Raw genomic sequence first — 19,320 nt, 5'->3', positions numbered from 1 at the left:
TTTAAACCATGGTTTATTAGGTTAAAATAAGAGATTAGTGGCAAGCTAGAGTGGCACATATGACCTCCCTGAAGGATGATGTGTGACACAAGTTAGCAAAGTTAAGGGAAATGTTTTCAGCAAGGGGGTACCCTGGTCTTATTCTAGATACCTTTTTATTAGAAGTGTGCAATGAGTGGGGGAAATATATAAAGCACTTCTAGGCACTGGACTCACTGCACCTACCAACAGCATGGAACACAAATACAAAAGGGCCTTGGTAGCAGAACATTACCAGTTCTCCAGGGATATCAAAGACATCATTAAAAGAAATTGGTGCATTTTCAAGACTAACTCTGAAATATATCAGTTGGTAGGGAATGAACCCAATTTTATTACTAAAACAGCACCTAATTTCAAAAGATTGATGGAGAACAATTATTTACAGTGCCAAAGGCAATTAAAGGAACTATGAGATGCGGGTGTTGTAAACAGTGTACTTACATCACTAGGAACCAGACCTTAACATTAGGTAATACTATGAATAGCAGAAGAACATTTCAGGGTGGCAATAGTGCCACCTCAAGAGTGGTATATCTTGCTTACTGCATTATAGGTTCATAGGTTCATACTAGGCTATCTGCCCTAGGGCATTTATAAGCCTAGCCAGAGTGTGTTTGGCTTTCGCCACCCATTTTAAATTAATTTTGCTATGCCCTTTTTTGAGGTTAGTATACTGTGCCTCTGTCTAACAGTGACACAGAAGTGATACCCGGGGTAAACCTACGATCCCCTATCCACTCATCAAGATTCCTCTTGAAGAGAGTCAATGAGGGACTCTGCCTAACCTGGACTGGGATTTTATTCCAGAGTGAAGGGAGCCTCTGGGTTATGAATCTGTCCCTCCAGCATGTCCTATTTATTTCAGTGCTGAGGTTCAAGTCTCTCGAGCGCGTAGCTCGATGGGATTTGGATTTTCTGAGGTGCAGCATGTCCATTAATTCCGGGTTGGACATGGTTTTATATGTCAGGCACAGATCGCCTCTGAGCAGGCGGTATGCCACTGAGTAGAGCTGGAGTTTCTTTAACCGGGCAGCATATGGCATCTGTTTGAGCCCTTTGATCCTCTTGGTGAGGTACTTTTGGGGTCTTTCTTTAAATGTTTAGCATTTTATACTGGCAAGACTGAGCGTGCCTTAAAGACATGTATATATCAACACACATATGACATTGCCAACAAAAATGAAAACAGTGCTTTATTTAAACATTCTATTGCATATCAAGGATTTAAGAAGTTTTGCTTTGGTATCCTGGAAAAAATTAGGTTGGACCCAAGAGGTGGGGATTAGAAAAACTTTTTAAAAGTCAGGGAAATGAAGCGGCAACTTAGACTTGGTGCAATATTCCCCCCTTGTTTAAACAACAATCTGTCTATTGTTCCTGTGCTAAATACAAAAGGTAACAAATTATAGGCTATTTTGCTATCATTTACAATTATAATGTTGTTTGGTACATATGCATATACACAAATTATGTTTGTGCCTTGTTTGTAACAAGATTGAAGTTTATGTACTAACTGTCTCATATACCTGGGTTCTTTAAGAAAAAATATATAAAAAGAACAGGTGCAATTGATTTGTTAACTACAGCCAATGAACACATGGTACAACAGAGCTACACTAGACATAAATTATATTTCACAGGAACATGTGCATTTAATTGAGAGCTTTGACACACATCTAGTAATAACTATTTCAGATAATGTACCAATAACATAAGAATCAAGGTAATGAAGTAAAAATAAGACAGTGGCACTTCTCCACCTATCTGCTAAAAAGAGAGGAGTTTAAGGAATGGGTAGTGGAACTTATTTAAGAGTTCTTCATGAAGATAGAAAGCTATTCAGATGTTATAGCTAGTGAATGGGATAAAATGTGAAGTTTAAAAATTGAGTAGGAATAAAAGAAAATGAAATGTGGTTTGGAAGTAACAAGAGTTATTTAGAGGGGCTGACAAAGATTAAAGTACTGCAGCATAAAGGAAATTTCACAGAACAAGAAGCACAACTGTAGAGTGCGAAAGAGAAAATAAGTGAGTGCCTGGATAATATGCATGAGATTAGAAAAATTACTGTTTAGCCACCATTTTTGATAATAACTCCGGACCACAAAACTTTCAGCAAAATGGCATAGGCAACAGAAATTAGGAACGTCTGTGGCCAGACTTACGGAGTCTATAACAGGAAAAATAACCAGAGATCATGTAGAGGAATTTGAGATATTTTGGAAATTTTATGAAAATTTGTATAAAGCAGAGAAATGTAGAAATGAAGAAAAAAGCACAAATGTGAATATTTATGAAAGACATAACTATACCAAGGTTAGAGGTAGATGACTCTCAACAACTAACAGCTAAGAGGAGATGGGATAAAAATGGTGATGTATAATCAGTAGAGATCTAGATAGTTTTGTTTAACAGTATTTTAAAAAAAGGGAAGCACCAACATCCTGGAAAAAAAGGCTGGGGTGGCTATAATACCTAAATATGGTAAAGACCCATTAGATCCAGCTTCGTATGGGCCCATTTCAGTTTAAACCAATAATATAAAGTGTTTATGGCTATAATGGTGAAAAGAATGGCACATCTATTGATAGATATGGATCAATGGGGTTTTGTGGAGGGAAGGCAAATATTTGACAGCATTAATAGAACAATGATGGTCCAGAGGGAAGCAGAATGTGAGAAAATACCACTGGATCTTGATGCAGAGAAAGCATTTGATAGAGCAAGCTAAGATTTTATGAGCAGCACAATGAAAGCATTTGCATTCCCTGATAAAATAATAAGGTTAACTGGGAGGATAAATGAGTGATCGCAGGCCAAAATCAAAGTGGGAGGTTTCCACTCTGATAAGTTGTGTCTGAACAGAGGAATCAGGCAGGGGTGTCCTGTGTCCTCTTTGTTATATGATTTATATTTAGAAGCACTGGCAATGAAAACAAGGGACTCAGAAATTAAAGGATCCTCTTTGTTATATGATTTATATTTAGAAGCACTGGCAATGAAAACAAGGGACTCAGAAATTAAAGGATCCTCTTTGTTATATGATTTATATTTAGAAGCACTGGCAATGAAAACAAGGGACTCAGAAATTAAAGGATATAATTGGTATGGTAATCAATCAAAGTTGGCATTATTTGCAGATTATGTTATTCTGTACTTGAAAAAGGACATCTCAATGCTGTGTTTCAAATTTTTTAGGGGGATATAAAATTAATGAAGACAAAACAAAGGCTATAGCTGTAAACTATATGCCCACACAGTAATGAATTCAGCAATACCCATATTTATGGGGACATGTTGAAGTGATGTATTTAGAAGTATATGTTATAAAAGATTCTGTTATGGCAGCTAAGGAAATGGGGAAGGGCCTAAACAAAAGCTAATACAAAAACTGAGAAACTGAAAGCTCTTGTCTATGTATATGGATAATGACATATAAGCAGTAAAAAGTTTTAAGTCTCTTTAGCTTTATACAAAGGTCAGTCATATTTTTATCAACCAGAGGAGAATTTGTGGATAGTAGTTAATAAAGAGTTGAAGGATTTTTATCTGGGAGGGGTTTAGGATTGCCTGATTTGAAGGGATATTTTAGAGCTACACGGTTAAGGTTCCTATGCATAACACAAGGAGAAAGCTACAATTCTAAGTGAAAAGGGATGATGATGTAGTAGGGGGAAATTTAAGAAATAAGGGGTGAGTGGGATTTTGGAGAATAGCTGCAGTCATATACAATATTCATAAAGAAGTGGAAAGTATTTTAAGAACTAAGCTAACCCAGGGATAGAGAAAGCAGAGTTTGTCGATAGGAATGATTGCAAATAGGGGAATAGAGATTAGGCAAGAGGGGGGTTGGGATTTACTGGAAGAAACTGGCAAAGGAACCAAGACAATGGGAACAAATAATTGAATTAGAAAGGAAGTAGAATGGGAAGAGGCCAAGAAGACACTTGGACTGATATCAGAGTAGAGTCAAAGGGAAAGGGATAGGGGAATCCTAAGTAAAAGACCTGCACTGGTAGAGTTTTTAGTTAACTCTAGAACAGAAGCTGCTGTTAAAAAAGGATAATTAGTAGGGCATAGAAAATACTACATGATAACTATAGAAATCAATCAGCGGTGGTTAAAAAAGATTGAGAAGAGCGATTGGATAAGCAATTCACAAAGAAACAATGTGAGGACATATTTATGGCTCCCAAATATGCAATAAAATCTAGAAGATTTTGTATTTTTGATTAGAAGTATTTGCACAGGTATTTTATACACCTAGCAGACTCCAGAGAATTTTTCCTCGGGTAGATGGCAAATGCTGGAGGTGAGATGGGGAAGAAAGAGATTACTGGCAACATATTTTCTGGGGGCATAATGAGTTGGCAGACTTTCTGCAGAGTACTCTGTCAAAATACTGAGTGAGCAAATGAGTGTAATTAAGGAAATTATTGAGCTGGGATACAGGATCTGAATTGCCTAGACATAGTACGCAAACACACACACACACGCACATGTGCACACGCATACACACACACACACACACACACACACACACACACACACACACACACACACACACATATATATATATATGGTTCAATACTGACGACTAGAGAGACAGCTAGAATCGACCCGGCTCAGAGAAGAGGCTCAAGAGCGAAAGAGGGCATGAAGCGAAAGAAACACTCGATCGACAATGCAGAAGACCGAACACGACGGATGACAACACCAACGCCGGATGCTTGTGTTGTGTGTGTGGTTTGTGGAATGGGGATGTCGGTTATGGTTTATGGACAATATGTGGTGTCGGTGATGTGGTTGTCGGTGTTGTGTGGTTTCGATTATGTCAGGTAGAACCATATATATATATATATATATATAGACAGATAGATATAGACATAGATATTGGTATGTATTTACATGTATATGGGATACATTTAGTATCCCAAATGAAAAAACACAGAAGTCTGAAAGATTGACCACAGAACGTCAAAGTACAGAACATTGGATGCATTTGCTTCCAGCTTTTTAGAAGTACTAAAAAAGCCAGTAACACGTGCAAGATCATGGGGACTGCATTTTTGCCCTTTCCCCACTATGGAGCGATTTTGCAGTGGGTATATATAAGTAGCAGGGGATGTGGGGGGGGGTGCAGAGGAGTTATTTTTGTCTTTCGGGATTACGACTGTATTGTATATATGTGTGTGTGTGTGTGTGTGTGTGTGTGTGTGTGTGTGTGTGTGTGTGTATAGTATGCAAAATATATTTTATTCATGTATACATATATGTGTGTGTCTGTATGCCTATGCTTGTGTCTCTCTGTATCTCTCTGTTCACACACACACACACACACACACACACACACACACACACACACACACACATACACACACACACTCTCTTATTATTGACCTATAAATCACTGACTAAAACTTACCGACTCCCGTCTCATGGAAACGCTCGACTGCAATGTTATCTTGGGTCCACAACTCTGGACATTGGTCCTGTGAGGGATAGCTTCCACTCAGTGATGTAAATTTCAACAAAATGATAGTTCAGACACATGACAGTGTTCCCATAACACACACACACACATATATATGTGTGTGTGTGTGTGTGTGTGTGTGTGTGTGTGTGTGTATATATACATATTATATATATATATATATATATATATATATATATATATATATATATATATATATATATATATATATGCATAAAGTAGTGTAAAAACTCAAATGTTGATGTCAGTAATGTAGATACATAAAAACTGAAAAAAAAGTTGACGTTTAACCCTCATGCTTCAAGATGTAGCATCAGAGCATGAAGCAATTTTTGTAGGGGGCAAGCACCCTGCATCCCTCATGTAGGATGGGCTTTGCCCCCCTATTCTCCTTACTAATCATATTCTATAACTCTGATATCACACAATACTGGGAAGAGGGCATATTCTCCAACCCTTGTAATGTAACAATCTCACACAGTTGTCGACCATCTGTTTTGTTGACCAAAGTGTGTCAACAAAACAGGTGTTGACTTTAAAGAAAGTCAACTTAATTAATGCTATATATATTTGAATACAGTTCTTCATTTTCAATGTTCTTCCATCACTAAATATTTTCTTCAACAGCATTAAGCCTGACAATCTTTTCTTGCTTGCTTGCTCTTTCTTCCCAGCAGTAACCTTTTCCTGTGATCTGTAATTAGTGTTTTCTTTATTACTTCTTAATTCCATTAGTACCTTATACCACTACTGATGGCAGGGTCACTACTTTCTATACCATCCTTATTTCATCCCTCTCCTGTTTTTCTACTCATCTTCTGGAATGCTCAGTAGAAACTTTTCTATTTATTCTTATTTAAGATTTCTTGTCACACATTCCATTTTTAATTCTTTTTTTGCACCTCTATTAATTGTTCCTGGGACATTCCAGTTTAGACCACCTTCTCATTACTTTTTCATTGAGATATTCACTGTAACTGACCTTATGTCTGGTGTGCATGCACTGCCCATTTCTTTTACTCATTGTTTTCTTATCAGAGTCCCTTGTTTTGGCCTTCTTGTCAAGAGCTTACATGTCACAATTATTGCACCCTAATATGTGACTTACTTTGAAGTGAGTGGTGACAAATCTTCTCCTCTAACAGTACGAAGACTTCTATTTATTGTATATTTTTTCCTGAGCAATTATTTAGCTACATCTCATACTTGCTCCTGAAAAGGCATTGTTGCCAGACATGCTCAGGAAATATTACCTATCTGTCATCATGTAGTATCTGGCCTTCTCCAGTCATTACCATATTATCTGCAACATATTCCTGTTATATTCCCATGCAAATATTTTCCAGACAGGGGCTCTAGAAACTTTTAACCATCTTTTTTATTGTTTTTACTTTGCAATCCCAGTTGTTTGCAGGATATTTTCTGCTATGTATATCTGTGTTGGAACTTGCTGACTGTCACCTTTCTTTCCTTTCCCGAAGAAACAGATCCATCCGTTTACATGTTCTCTTTTGTGTTACATGGGATTGCTCATTGCCCTTAATAATTATTTCACTAACTGCACTAAATTGCTTCTGTTAGACCCTTATTTTATACTTTCTTCTCTTATTATAAAGAATGTACAGTTTAACTATTTTTTTCCCAGTAGTTATGGATTGCCCTTTTTCCTTCTTATTTCCACTGTACTCTGGATGAATAATTTTAATTTTGTATTCTTGAGGTATTAGTGGTTCTGCTGACTGTTGTTCTGTTGTGGAGACCCCTAACCATGAAGAGCCAAAAGGAGAAGAAATAAGATTCTTGAGGTATTAGTGGTAACAGTTTGGAGACTAACATGCAAGCGAGGAACAAGACAAAATACAGTGTTTTTTTTATTTATAAAAAGAGAGCTAATTAGTTTTTTGTATGCCACAATGATAAAGAAACCATGATTGTAAGCATGAATGTAACTTATCCAAAGATGAAAGTGATTTTGCATAGCAAAGGAATAGCAAATAATTGAGAAATGATTTATGCAGAGGGACTCTGCATGATATAAGAGTCAGAACTAAAATCACAGGTCATATCAGAAATCTTAGTACTTTTTTTGACTGTGGAATACTGTTCATCATAGATTAAGAGAATATAGATTTAATGGATTCTTAGTAATACTGAAAGTTAAAAGAAGTTTTCAGTACTGTTATTGTAATGGAGATCAGAACATGTGGACTGTTGCAGTGTACTAGAATCAAAACAACCTGCTTCAGTGCAATTTAGAGACCCTGAGAAGACTTCACAGAACTACTTCTGTCCAAGAGCTTCAGTGACTACAGAACAATTTAAGTTTTATCATAGAAACCAAATGAGAAGTGAAAGTATACTTGAACCTGTGGCAGAATTATTCAGATATGCTTGTGTGTCTCCCTTTGGCTAGATTTAAATACTTGCTAATACAACACTTGAAACTCAGCATCTAGGACACTGTCTTCCCTCCAAAAAATTGCAAAACAGCTCATCAATATATATTTGTATCAGTCCTTGTGAATCGTAGTCTTCAGTGAAGACAAAGTCCTGAAATTTAAACTAGCACATCAAGCATTCATTGAAGTCCCATGACATAAACAGGTCTTCCCTCATTAATGCCAAGGGTAGACAGCATTATTGAGATTTTTAATGACATAATGCTTGAGTAAGACTTCTCCCCTGTTCTAAAATCATTTTGAAAATAGCATCCAGCATCACTACTAAGTGCTTACTAAAAACAGCCATACAGGATCTCTCCATCTCCCTCCCAGCCATGGTACAAGATCAGGCAGGCACCTTATGTCTCTACACATATCCTTCCCTCACTCTGCACCACCCCTAATGAATGAAGAATGGAGTCCTTATCAGAGGCTGTGCTCTTTTCTTGTGGAGTCTCATTACTTCCTCTTTCTGGATTCTAATTTGGTGAAACACAACTTCTATCTCAGTCTCCATTTCTAGTGTCTGCCCAAAGGTACCAGACTATACCACAACACCAAAGGAACTGAGGAGGTGGATTCTAAAACATTTACTTGAAGACAAAACTCACTGAAAAACAATATAACTGAGCTCATGTAAAAAAAAAAAATCCAAAACCATTTTGTCAGAGCACAGGCATTGAACATGGCAAACCTCATCAGTACACAGAATTATCTACAGTGGTCACACTCCACACCATCTATAACTCTAAGCAGAGGTTATTGTCTAACTCTGAACATAAAACTAACCCTAACCCTAAATCTAAACCCGTACCTCTGCACTGTCCTTAATTTTCGGGAACGTCCCAGATGTTAACTCAAATATTAGCTCTGTCCTCTTAATTCCTCCTAAAACTGATGACTTTTGGAGAACATGTGGTGAATTACACTTAATAAATAATGACAATATAGACTTCTTTTACTTCAGAAAATGTATATTAATTCTCATTCTCTTATACTGTCAAGGTTTCAACTTAGGGACACTTTTAAAATATTACTACAACTGATTACTTTTGGATTTGTCCCTGATTTTGTCAAGATTAGTCCCTGATTGCTTTAGAGCTATGCCTCGTTGGGAGGGTAGCCTAATGGTTCAGGTGTTTGCCTTATAAACATAAGGTGCAGGGTTTGAGTCTCATGAGGGATAATTAGCTAAGCTTAAAATGGCTCGCAAGGGCAGTTAGCCTAATAATAACCTATGACCTAAACCTAACCTAAACCTAAAATCATAACCTTGATGGGAAACATAAATCTCAGTTCTAACCTAAACCCAAATTTCAGTACTAACCTCACAATCATTGACTTCTAAAAGTATAACTACTTTATGTCAGTTCAAAGTAATATATGTATAAATTGAGTTCTTACTTATTGCAAAATGTATAAAAGTCAGCCAAGAGGAATCTTCTAAACTGCCATCAGTCAGGATGGGTGCAACAAATTAACTACTCCAGTAGAGTGGTGTTAGATGAAATCACTCTCTCATTTTTGAATGACTGTTTTCCTTAGTGGACTACACCTGTGGCAGTGGTGACTGACTTACATGTCCCTAGCCATGGCAGAATGTGGTTTGAATCCTGATAAAAATCTGCTTAAAGATGAGCTACCTCTGTCAGTAGCCCAAAAAGCATGCTCATAAAACCCTCCGGAACATTCTTCTATTCTATAATGTAGGTATCTTTCTATTTTTCTTTAATATTGAATTTATTGTGCAATAGACTACAAAGAATGCAAACAAAAGGAGGGCTGACTTTTTATATTTCACCAGTAATCCTTATTTCTTTAGAGTCCAGAATTATATTTATAATTGTTTATGGTCTAAATTGCACCTGTTGCATTTGCTTTACAAATAACTTGTGGAATCCTGTTGTAGCTATTATATCCTGAAAAAAGTGAGACTGCATCTTGTCAAAAGAATGGGCAATAAATGCAAACATATTTATAAACTGTACTTGCTTTAATTGCTAAGCAAGAAACTGTCAGACAGTTATGTTAAACTTGGAAAAAAAGAGATAAGTACTAAGAGAAATACATGTGGTAAGCTATGAAATCCCTGACAACCATTATACAGTGGCGCATTCAGATGAAAGAAGACAAGTACACAGTTTCATACTTAATTGTAAGACACTGAGTATTTTTTTAAACTGAATGTACTATTTACTATAAATTACTAATGAAGTACCCTACAGATGCCCTGTCAAACCAGAGCTCGAGATCCCTAGTGGACACTTGTATTCTTGAAATCAATGGCAATCACAAACTATTGTATGACTCAGCACAATGGTGAAGCTTGGTTGCCTGATACATTTTTCAAAAAATTCTTACTTTGGTAAGTAAGCACATGGTTTGCCTTCCAGCTGCGCAAAATGTCACTGTTGTAAGTTGCTGTGTGTAACACTAATTTATTTATTTGTAGGTCTTGCATTTGCCCTGTTGGTCTACATTCCCCCTGGATATGGATTGTATGCAGCGTTCTTCCCTGTCTTGACGTATTTTGTCCTTGGTACCTCCAAACATATATCAGTGGGTAAGTAATTTTTTTTCTTTAAAGTAGAAATGCAAGAACTTACTAATAATACTGTTCAAGAAAAACCTGTATGCAACAATTGGCTGCATAAGTCGCGTCTTTCTAGGGGATCGAGTTGGTGACAGCATGGGAGAGGATGTTATTTTTAAGTCTTTGAGTACCAATGCTAGAGTTCTAATATGTCACTGCCAATTATTTGCAAATGAATATACACAAAATTAGCAGCAAGTTAAAAAGTTTTTTTTTGTAGTCAGATTAATCCTCCAGTATGTGGTCTGTGCCCCCACACCTCATTCTCTAAGTATGCTGCCTCTAAGCTCATACCGACTTTGAGTATATAGATAAAGTCTATATTCCCCAGTCTTTTGTGCACAGATACACAGACACACATTCAGCTGCGAGCAATTAAACCACAAGCAACTGGAACCTGACTAAATAAAAGTAATGCCTTGGAGAACAAGATAGGCAGACCTTCCTGCTTCACCAGGGATGGACTATACCTGTCCTTTGAAGGATTCTGCATGCTGACAAAAGCTTTTTCTTCCCATAGTACCTTTTTAAACTAAATGAAATTACTAGATATTACATTCCAGCCTGACAAGTTCTAGTCTGCCTGGCATCAGGTTAACTTCACTCAACACAAGAAGCATCAGAGACAAGCTGTCTGCCTTAGAAGCATTCCTTTCATTGGAGAACATATTCATGCATGTAGGTACTGAAACCTGGTTCCAGTCTACAGAAACCACTCCTTATAGTCCAATGTTCACTGCATACCATTGACTCAGAACCACCAGCAGTGGTGCAGATACATTCATATTTATTACAGATCTCATACAAATGTATTTCATCACATATCACCTCGACATTGATTTAGTTCACTTGTAGATCACTCAAAACAAAACAATTTTTTACTTTATTGGTAATCACACGTCCTCATCTATGCTCAAAGGAACATATCAACTACCCAAATATGCTCCCCCACCTTGAAGGCATATTCTTCACCTTTTTATTAGGAGAATTTAGTTACCCAAATATGAGTTGGTTCACCTACTCATCCAACAATTGTTATAGCCAGGCTTTTCTCTACATCATCAGCTTCAGAATCCTTGGATAGTTAATCTCTCTACCAGAGGTCCAAATCTACTTGACCTCTTAGCTAACTTTCCTGCCCTCTTCTCAGCCCCATAAGTATACCCTTTCTTAGTTAAATCAGATAATTTTATCAAATGCTGCCTCAAAACTAGCCTCCCTCATCCCCCATCTGCATTAAAGGACTTCAGCACAACTAATCTATTAAATTTTATCAACCTTTCTGAAAAATGTGATTGGTTCAGTCATCCAAAATTCCTGAACATTAACACCCCAACCCTAACCAAGGAATTTTTATGGCGTATTTAATCACTGAATAGATATTCCATAAGCAAAACAACGAATACATTAAAATATTCACTCTGATGGAATAATAGAATATTAAAAAAATATATGAAAAATGTAAGGCCCTGCACCCCATGGCACAATAAGATGAAAGTCAGATGACCTGTGTTGGCCTAGGGAAGACTGAGATGAGCAGCTTCTGCCAGCTTGTCCATCTTGAGGAGAGACAGGTCTAGCTCACTGAGTAGGTAACATCTAGTGGATGCACTAGGTGTTGCACTTGTAGAGCAGATGCTTACTGGGCAAACACAGCCAAGCCATGCTATGCACACAGCAAGCTCAGGGAATACCATGTGTGGTAAAGACATTCGTACTTCCCTGAGATAATACAGATGCAGCTGAGTTTGAGTGGAGCTGCAGAAGTGCAGAGGAGCACCAAGGGAAGAGAGGAAGGTCCACCTGAGCCAGTGACTGATTTGCTCACTACCAGTTGACCATTACTGCTCAGAAAGGATAGAGCTGGAAAGCTCAACCTGGGGAATGAATGGGCCATTTGGCTCTTGCCTCAAGAAGGAGATAAACCCACTCTAATGGGAAAGCAAGTGAGCTCAGTGGCAGGGAATGAATGAATGGGTTGGTGGACCCTCACCTGTCCAGATTGCCAGTGTGATCTGAGATGTACTGGGTATGGTGAGTTTGTCTCAAAGGCCTAGTCCTAGTCCTTCAGGAGTAATGAATAGGTGAATTGCTTGAAGATGGATGTGCCATAGGGATGTTTGGTTGGCCAAGTGGCTGATTAAAAAAAAAAAAGAAACATAAGTTCCTAGCATTATAAAAATCTCCCTCCCAGATTATAAAATAAAACTTAACCAAATTAGTAATGACTGTAAGAATACTGTAAGAATAATCAGGGTTTATTATGCACACTGGATAGGCACAACAATCAAAATAACCATTAAGCCTTTTTAACTATGGACATAAAATTTGTAATACCACATTGTTAATGTACTACCTAAATTTACCCAGAAGGACTCCACAGCTAGTATCCAGGCTAAAAAAAAATCTGCTGTAATTTCACTCCACCTACCATGTTTTCCAGCCAAACTCACCATCACCACTATTGACCAAGTCAATATTGACCAAATCTCAAACAGCATCTCTAAAACAAAAAAAAAAATAATGTATACATGGGGTCAGACATCATACCAAGCAGCTTATTAGTAAGCTTAGAGCATCAACTAGCTAAACCTCTTCTAAACATCTCTAATAAAATTTCTTCACCGGATATGTACCTGAAGAATGGAGAAATGTGATTGTCTTCCCTCATAAGGGTGGTGCCTCTGCTGACCCAGGTAAATGTAGGCCGACCAGTCTCAGTAGCATTATATGTAAAGCCATGGAATTAATTATTAAAAAACTAGTCAATAAGGAAATACAAGAGCTGCAAGCTTTAGATTCTTCACATCTTGCCTTTATGAGGTGTAGTTTAAACTTTCTTTGTCACAAACTTTTTAAAAAAAAGCCACCAAAGCCCTAGATGAAGAATTTTCCATGCATACTGGTTAGATAGAACCAAGACATTTGATACCATTCTCCACTCAGTCATAATAAATAAGTTAACCTAACTAAACATTACCCATTTAGTAATTAGCTGAACTGCTACTTGACTGTCAAACAGAACACACTTGATCAGAATGTATTGTTGTTGTTGTATCTTTCGGCTTTTCCCGATTAGGGGTCGCCACAGCGGAACTCCTGTCCGCTAATGATTGGCAGTAGATTTTTACGTACTGACTTGCCAGGCCTGACACACAACCTTCAACGAAGGCACACCCATTCACGCATGTCTCCACACAGAAGACGCTTTAGCTGAGAATCGAACAGGACAACGTCTTACTGTGAGGCAACAATGCTACCGCAGCACCACCACCGCAGCTATCAGAATGTATTGTATACTTTCCAAAAAGTAAAATATAACTAGTATCATACCTGAAGGCTCTGTCCTAAACCTTCTTCTGTTTGAAATCTATTTATCTGAACTAAATGCAGGGGTCTGCAAGCTAAGAATCCCCCTAGGCTTCCTGTTGTAGTTCTTCTCTCGCTCTCTCTCTCTGTATATATATATATATATATATATATATATATATATATATATATATATATATAGAGAGAGAGAGAGAGAGAGAGAGAACAGAGAAGCTAAAGGAGAGTAGCCTGTCTCGACAAACACTTCTCTCCTTTAAAGTTAAACTTTTTTCACAGGGCAAGCTTCCCTGCAGCTCCCCACACCCCAGCTTCCCTGCAGCTCCCCACACCCCAGCTTCCCTGCAGCTCCCCACACCCCAGTACATATATATATATATATATATATATATATATATATATATATATATATATATATATATATACTAACTTCAAGACTGCTGTATCTCAGAGGAAAGAAATACTCTGAGACTTGTCCAGAACCCCATCCATCCTAATTATTCATGTCTTCATTCACCTCATCTGACAACACAGTGCTACATTTGGCATGTATAGCATCTAGGAAGACTTCAGTATTTTTATAATCAAAGGAATCCAGTGTTTAAGAAAACAGTATTATACAGATACAATAAAAGTGCTATCCTTTTCTTCTATAACTTATAGACTCCTGCAAAGTGATCTGTGCCTTGTCTTCTGAGCATTGTGAAACCATGCTCTCTGACCTCCTTTTCCTTGAAAAGAAAAAAAACTCCTCAGTTAATAAACAATCCAAGACCTATGTCAATAACAAAATATTTTCAAGTCCTGATTCAGAGATAAATTCATCACCAAGTTCTGGCTTCACCTATGGAGCAAGGTTCCCTTACATAATAGACAATGTAAAACCCTAGTGATATTCAAACTTCAATTAAATGAATGAATGGGATCCCAAAAATTCATTCCAGTAGTGACTAGCTACAAATGTCTAACTATGCCAAATTAAATAGCGCCGCATCTCAATCCTCACTATTCATTATCTGTTTCTCTTTTCCTCCCTTTTTGCAAGCTTCTCATATTTCCCTTCCCTAAAGCATAATCCATGCTGAAAATATTCTCTCTCTATAGCTCTCAAATTAATTCTATGTTCCAACAATATTTTGGAGCTTTACTTTAAGGGTTTAGCCATGGTGGTGCAGCGGTAGCATTGTCGCCTCACAGCAAGAGGTTCCCCCATTCGATTTTCGGCTGGAGTGCCTTCTGTGTGGAGTCTGCATGTCCTCCCCGCAGTCGAGTGGCATTCAGAAGGCATGCGTGAATGGGCGTGCCTTCGTTGAAGATTGGGCATTGAGCTGGCACCTCGGCACCGTAAAAATCTACTGCCAATCGTTAGCGGACCGGAGCTCTGCTGTGGTGACCCCTAACTGGGAAAAGCCGAAAGAGGAAGAACAACTTTAAGGGTTCTTCTTCTTCTTCTATGTTTTTTTGGCTAAGCTTAGAATGGCTAACACACTACAGACCTATGAACCTAAGTACCTATGTATGCATAATGCAAGCACTATCACAAGACCAAAGACATTTCTTGTGTTTCAGATTGCTTCTGTTGATCTTTATGTAATCTGTTTATAACAGACAAAACTATGCAGTCATTCTGAGACTAGTTGCAGCAAAGAGCATTTTAAAGTCAATATGACCACAATATCATTGTACACTGTATCTCTTCAATAGCCAATATTCAGAAATGGATGCTCTGGGAAAATATGTTTAGTAATACTTGTTTCTGTTGCACAGAGAATATTAGAGAACCATATTCTCTTTTCTTAGCAATCACAATCAGTTGGTAAAAAATGTGTTATCTGATGTTGGCAATGACCTTACTAGCAATAGGCTGAATAATGAGGTCCTTCATAAGGTGTGAGAACCCAGTCCTATTCATTCAGCTTTGATTTTATTGCTGTCTATGTTCTAATAAAGATAGTTTACCCATAACTAAAATATGAAAGGACAAAGGCATGTCTGCATATATTATTAAACCCTAAACAGCCTTGCAATAAATATACTTCATTAACAATGGAAGGGTTATTTCTATATTAGGAGCCTGAAATTATTGTATTGCTCCCTCTGAGTGTGTTGATCAGCATTTGTTGAAATGACAAAACAATCGCATGCTGGAATTTAATCATGTATCATGTCCTAATTATAAAATGTAGAGAAATATCTTTTGTGTTACTTATAGACTATTTGGAATTTTGACTTGAAATCTACTGCAAATGTATGCTTATTGAAGGTGGCAGTGGTTTATTTATTTATTTATGATTTATTGATCAGGTTACTGGCCTCTTTTTAGTGGAGAGCCGAGGTAATATTTATATTACTAGGGGAAATATGGCCAGGGCATTAAAAATCTTCTCCTACTCTTTTTGATAGTTGACGTGGGATCTCTTACATCCACCTGAGCTATCACCAACTCAAGCAGATGGGGCTCTCAGTTTAACATCTCATCAAAAAAAAGATGACACACTCAAAAGTGCAGTGCCCCCCCCCCCCCCCATGCTGCACTGCAGTGTCAGCAACTGATCTACTTGGTGTAGGAATAGAACCCACAGCTTTTTGCACTGAAAGTGAATGTTTGGAGTCTGATGACTGTTGTAATGTCATTGAACTTTGGAATTCAGGGCAGAGTTTTGTCTGTAACTGGCTGAACATTTGACCATGATTTTACCTGTTTCTTATTGAGCCACATTCTGAAGTCTGGTGGGACTATTGGTTGGTGAAGGGTATGGCCATGAGAGTTCCATGTGTAGAATGAGGAGTTGGAAAGTCAGGACACATGCCTACGCAGTAATGTGCTATATGCTCAGATCAGGCATGATAAGATAGATCAGCACAATTTCTCACCTCTACCCAACATATGATGGACACTGCCTGCCCCTAGGCCTGATAAATATACAACCTCACTTACACATGCTAACCCCCAAGCAGCTGTGTTCACTCCTTATCAACCAATCATGACTTTCCAAATGTCCCAGCAAGCAAGTGCAAATCATTAAAATGTGATTTTAAATTGCTGAAGCAGTATTGACCTGGTAATAGATTATATTTGAACACTGGCTCTGACACAGTAGATTAATAGATCATCTGGATCTTGCACAAACCCAACAGGCAGTCAGCATGTTGAGTTGAGGCAGAGCTACTGTTTTTTTTTCTTTTATTTAAATTTCATTCACTATAATGGAGAAGAGGTCAAAATTATTCTGAGACCAATGTAAAGGGAAAATATCTTCACCTGTCATACTGGAGATCATTCTTTGAATAAAGTCCTGATGTGCAGCATGTGACTGTGAATAAAGCCCTGATGTGCAGCATATGACTGTGAATAAAGCCCTGATGTGCAGCATGTGACTGTGAATAAAGCCCTGATGTGCAGCATGTGACTGTGAATAAAGCCCTGATGTGCAGCATGTGACTGTGAATAAAGCCCTGATGTGCAGCATGTGACTGTGAATAAAGCAGCTGAAGACCTGGTATTTCTCCTTCCTCTTCAAGGAGAAGGCTGAGAGACATCACTGCAAGGTGAATACCCCCCTAGTGGAGAATTGGAGAATTGGAAGGCTAATATTTGCAGCTCAGTTTTGCACTTCATACATGGCAGACGGAACATGATAAGAGGCATGTGACCCAATGACATTTTGCATGCTCACCCCACAGATTTTTGGAATCATAAACTCCTATGGCCAATATATGACGGGTTGTCTACTGCCTGCTTCTTCAGCTTTCATCCCATTCAGGGATGCCGAACCCTAAAGACTAAAGGGGATTCATTCCTTAAAAACCCATGGACCTTCCTCAGTAAATGCACAGTTGAGATAGCAGTTGCAAATGGGGAAATGCAATACAACAATAGGTGGTGGCAGATAAGTGTCAGAATTCTGAGGATAAGGGAAAGCAGACAAAAAAGTACTTTAGAAATGCTCATTTTATGTTGTAGCATTTAGGTTTCATATTTTGCTTACAGGATATGGCACTGATCTGTCATCTATGATGATCTTAGTAATGCACCAAAATCACTTGACAATAGCCACCACCATGGAGTAGAAGAATTAATGTTATTTATTTATTTAGTTAAAATTTATTTACTGGGGTGCAGCACTAATCAAAAGTGAACAATTTCAGTTTCAGCCAGGAATACAAAGAAAGTCAGTATTACATTTAATGAGAGCTAGCAAGGGTATTATATAAATGCCCATCTGTGAAATACAGTTAGTAGGCAACAAAATCATAAAAAGAGGATATACAATTCTAATATACAGTATTTACAATAAATCAAAACATATCATTTAGGAAGGGAGACAATTGCAACTGTATAAATGAGGATGATAGGATAGTTGAGTAGCGTGAAGAGTGTTAAGAGGTTGTGAGTAGCTAGAAGGAGAATTATAGTAAGCAAATGATTATGTGAGTGAGAAGTTCAGATTGGTGCAGTAAGAGCTGCTATAGGAGCTATTGTAGGAGAAAGACACAGTGAACAGGGATAAATCCCTGAAAAAGGCCCAGGAGACAAGGGTTCAATTACGGACACTGGTATTTGAGGTGTTGGTGTGGAGGATAGCATGTACAGGCCACACTAAAGCAGCCAATTATCCCTGGTGAAAACCAGGGAAACAGTTGTGAAGGGTACTACTGAGGATGTGCGGGGCATCTTGCTGACATCAACCCCTTGTGGAATGAAGGGCACATCAGGGCTGATTCCCATTGGAGATCTCATCCTTGAGGATGTATTGGGCTCTTGAATAGGGTAGGTAGCAAAAATGTTCCTCAGAAGCACTATGATGATGCACCAGCATCATCATTCCCCTCCCAGGCCATGGAAGTGGGTGGGTATAACTCAGGGGGGCCAAGGAGGCCCCAGCAGACCTAATGAATGAAGGAAGGAACTAGAGGCAGCCAATGGTCAGCTGAGACAAAAAGAGATTAAAAATCACTTGACAATGCAGTTGAACATGATGTTGTAAGCTTGAATTTATTTTTTTGTTTTTTATACAGCCTGTAATGGAGTGAAGCTGTCACTTTAAGGGCTGGCACTATGTGAAAGGATGTTTAGTTATGTGCTTATTTATATGGCACAGTTTCAGTGCCTGTGTTAATTGTTTTACTCCCGGATTATTCCCTTAATCCAGTGCAGGACCATGGAGGAGCTGGACCCTATCCTGGTACTCAGTGGACATGCAGTTTAGAAACTCATCCTGCACAGGAAGCCAACATATGACAGGCACACACAGGCTCTTGCACTGCATACACACACTAACATGTAGTTTTAAGGAATGGCAGTTCAGCCTCAGAACATCTTTGGGATGTGGGCGGAAACCAGTGCACATATCAAAAACCTGCTCAAGCACAGGGAGGGCATGCAGACTCTGTTACCCCAGCCAAGTACTGAACTGAGGAAC

The 19,320-nt window shown here is 38.2% G+C and overlaps 1 protein-coding gene across 1 annotated transcript in view; it reads left to right on the top strand.

Moving 5' to 3' along the window:
* LOC122815042 (chloride anion exchanger-like) overlaps positions 1–19,320 on the top strand; it is a 359,777-nt gene that overhangs the window by 42,601 nt on the left and 297,856 nt on the right. The window contains exon 3 of the mRNA XM_044087290.1: positions 10,430–10,540. Within this exon, the coding sequence (XP_043943225.1) occupies positions 10,430–10,540 (111 nt within the window). The remainder of the gene's footprint in view (positions 1–10,429; positions 10,541–19,320) is intronic.

Source organism: Protopterus annectens, chromosome 11.part0 (genome assembly GCF_019279795.1).
Source record: "Protopterus annectens isolate FY-2018-M chromosome 11.part0, PAN1.0, whole genome shotgun sequence".
Taxonomy (NCBI): domain Eukaryota; kingdom Metazoa; phylum Chordata; order Ceratodontiformes; family Protopteridae; genus Protopterus; species Protopterus annectens.
This window is presented reverse-complemented; position numbering and strand designations above follow the sequence as displayed.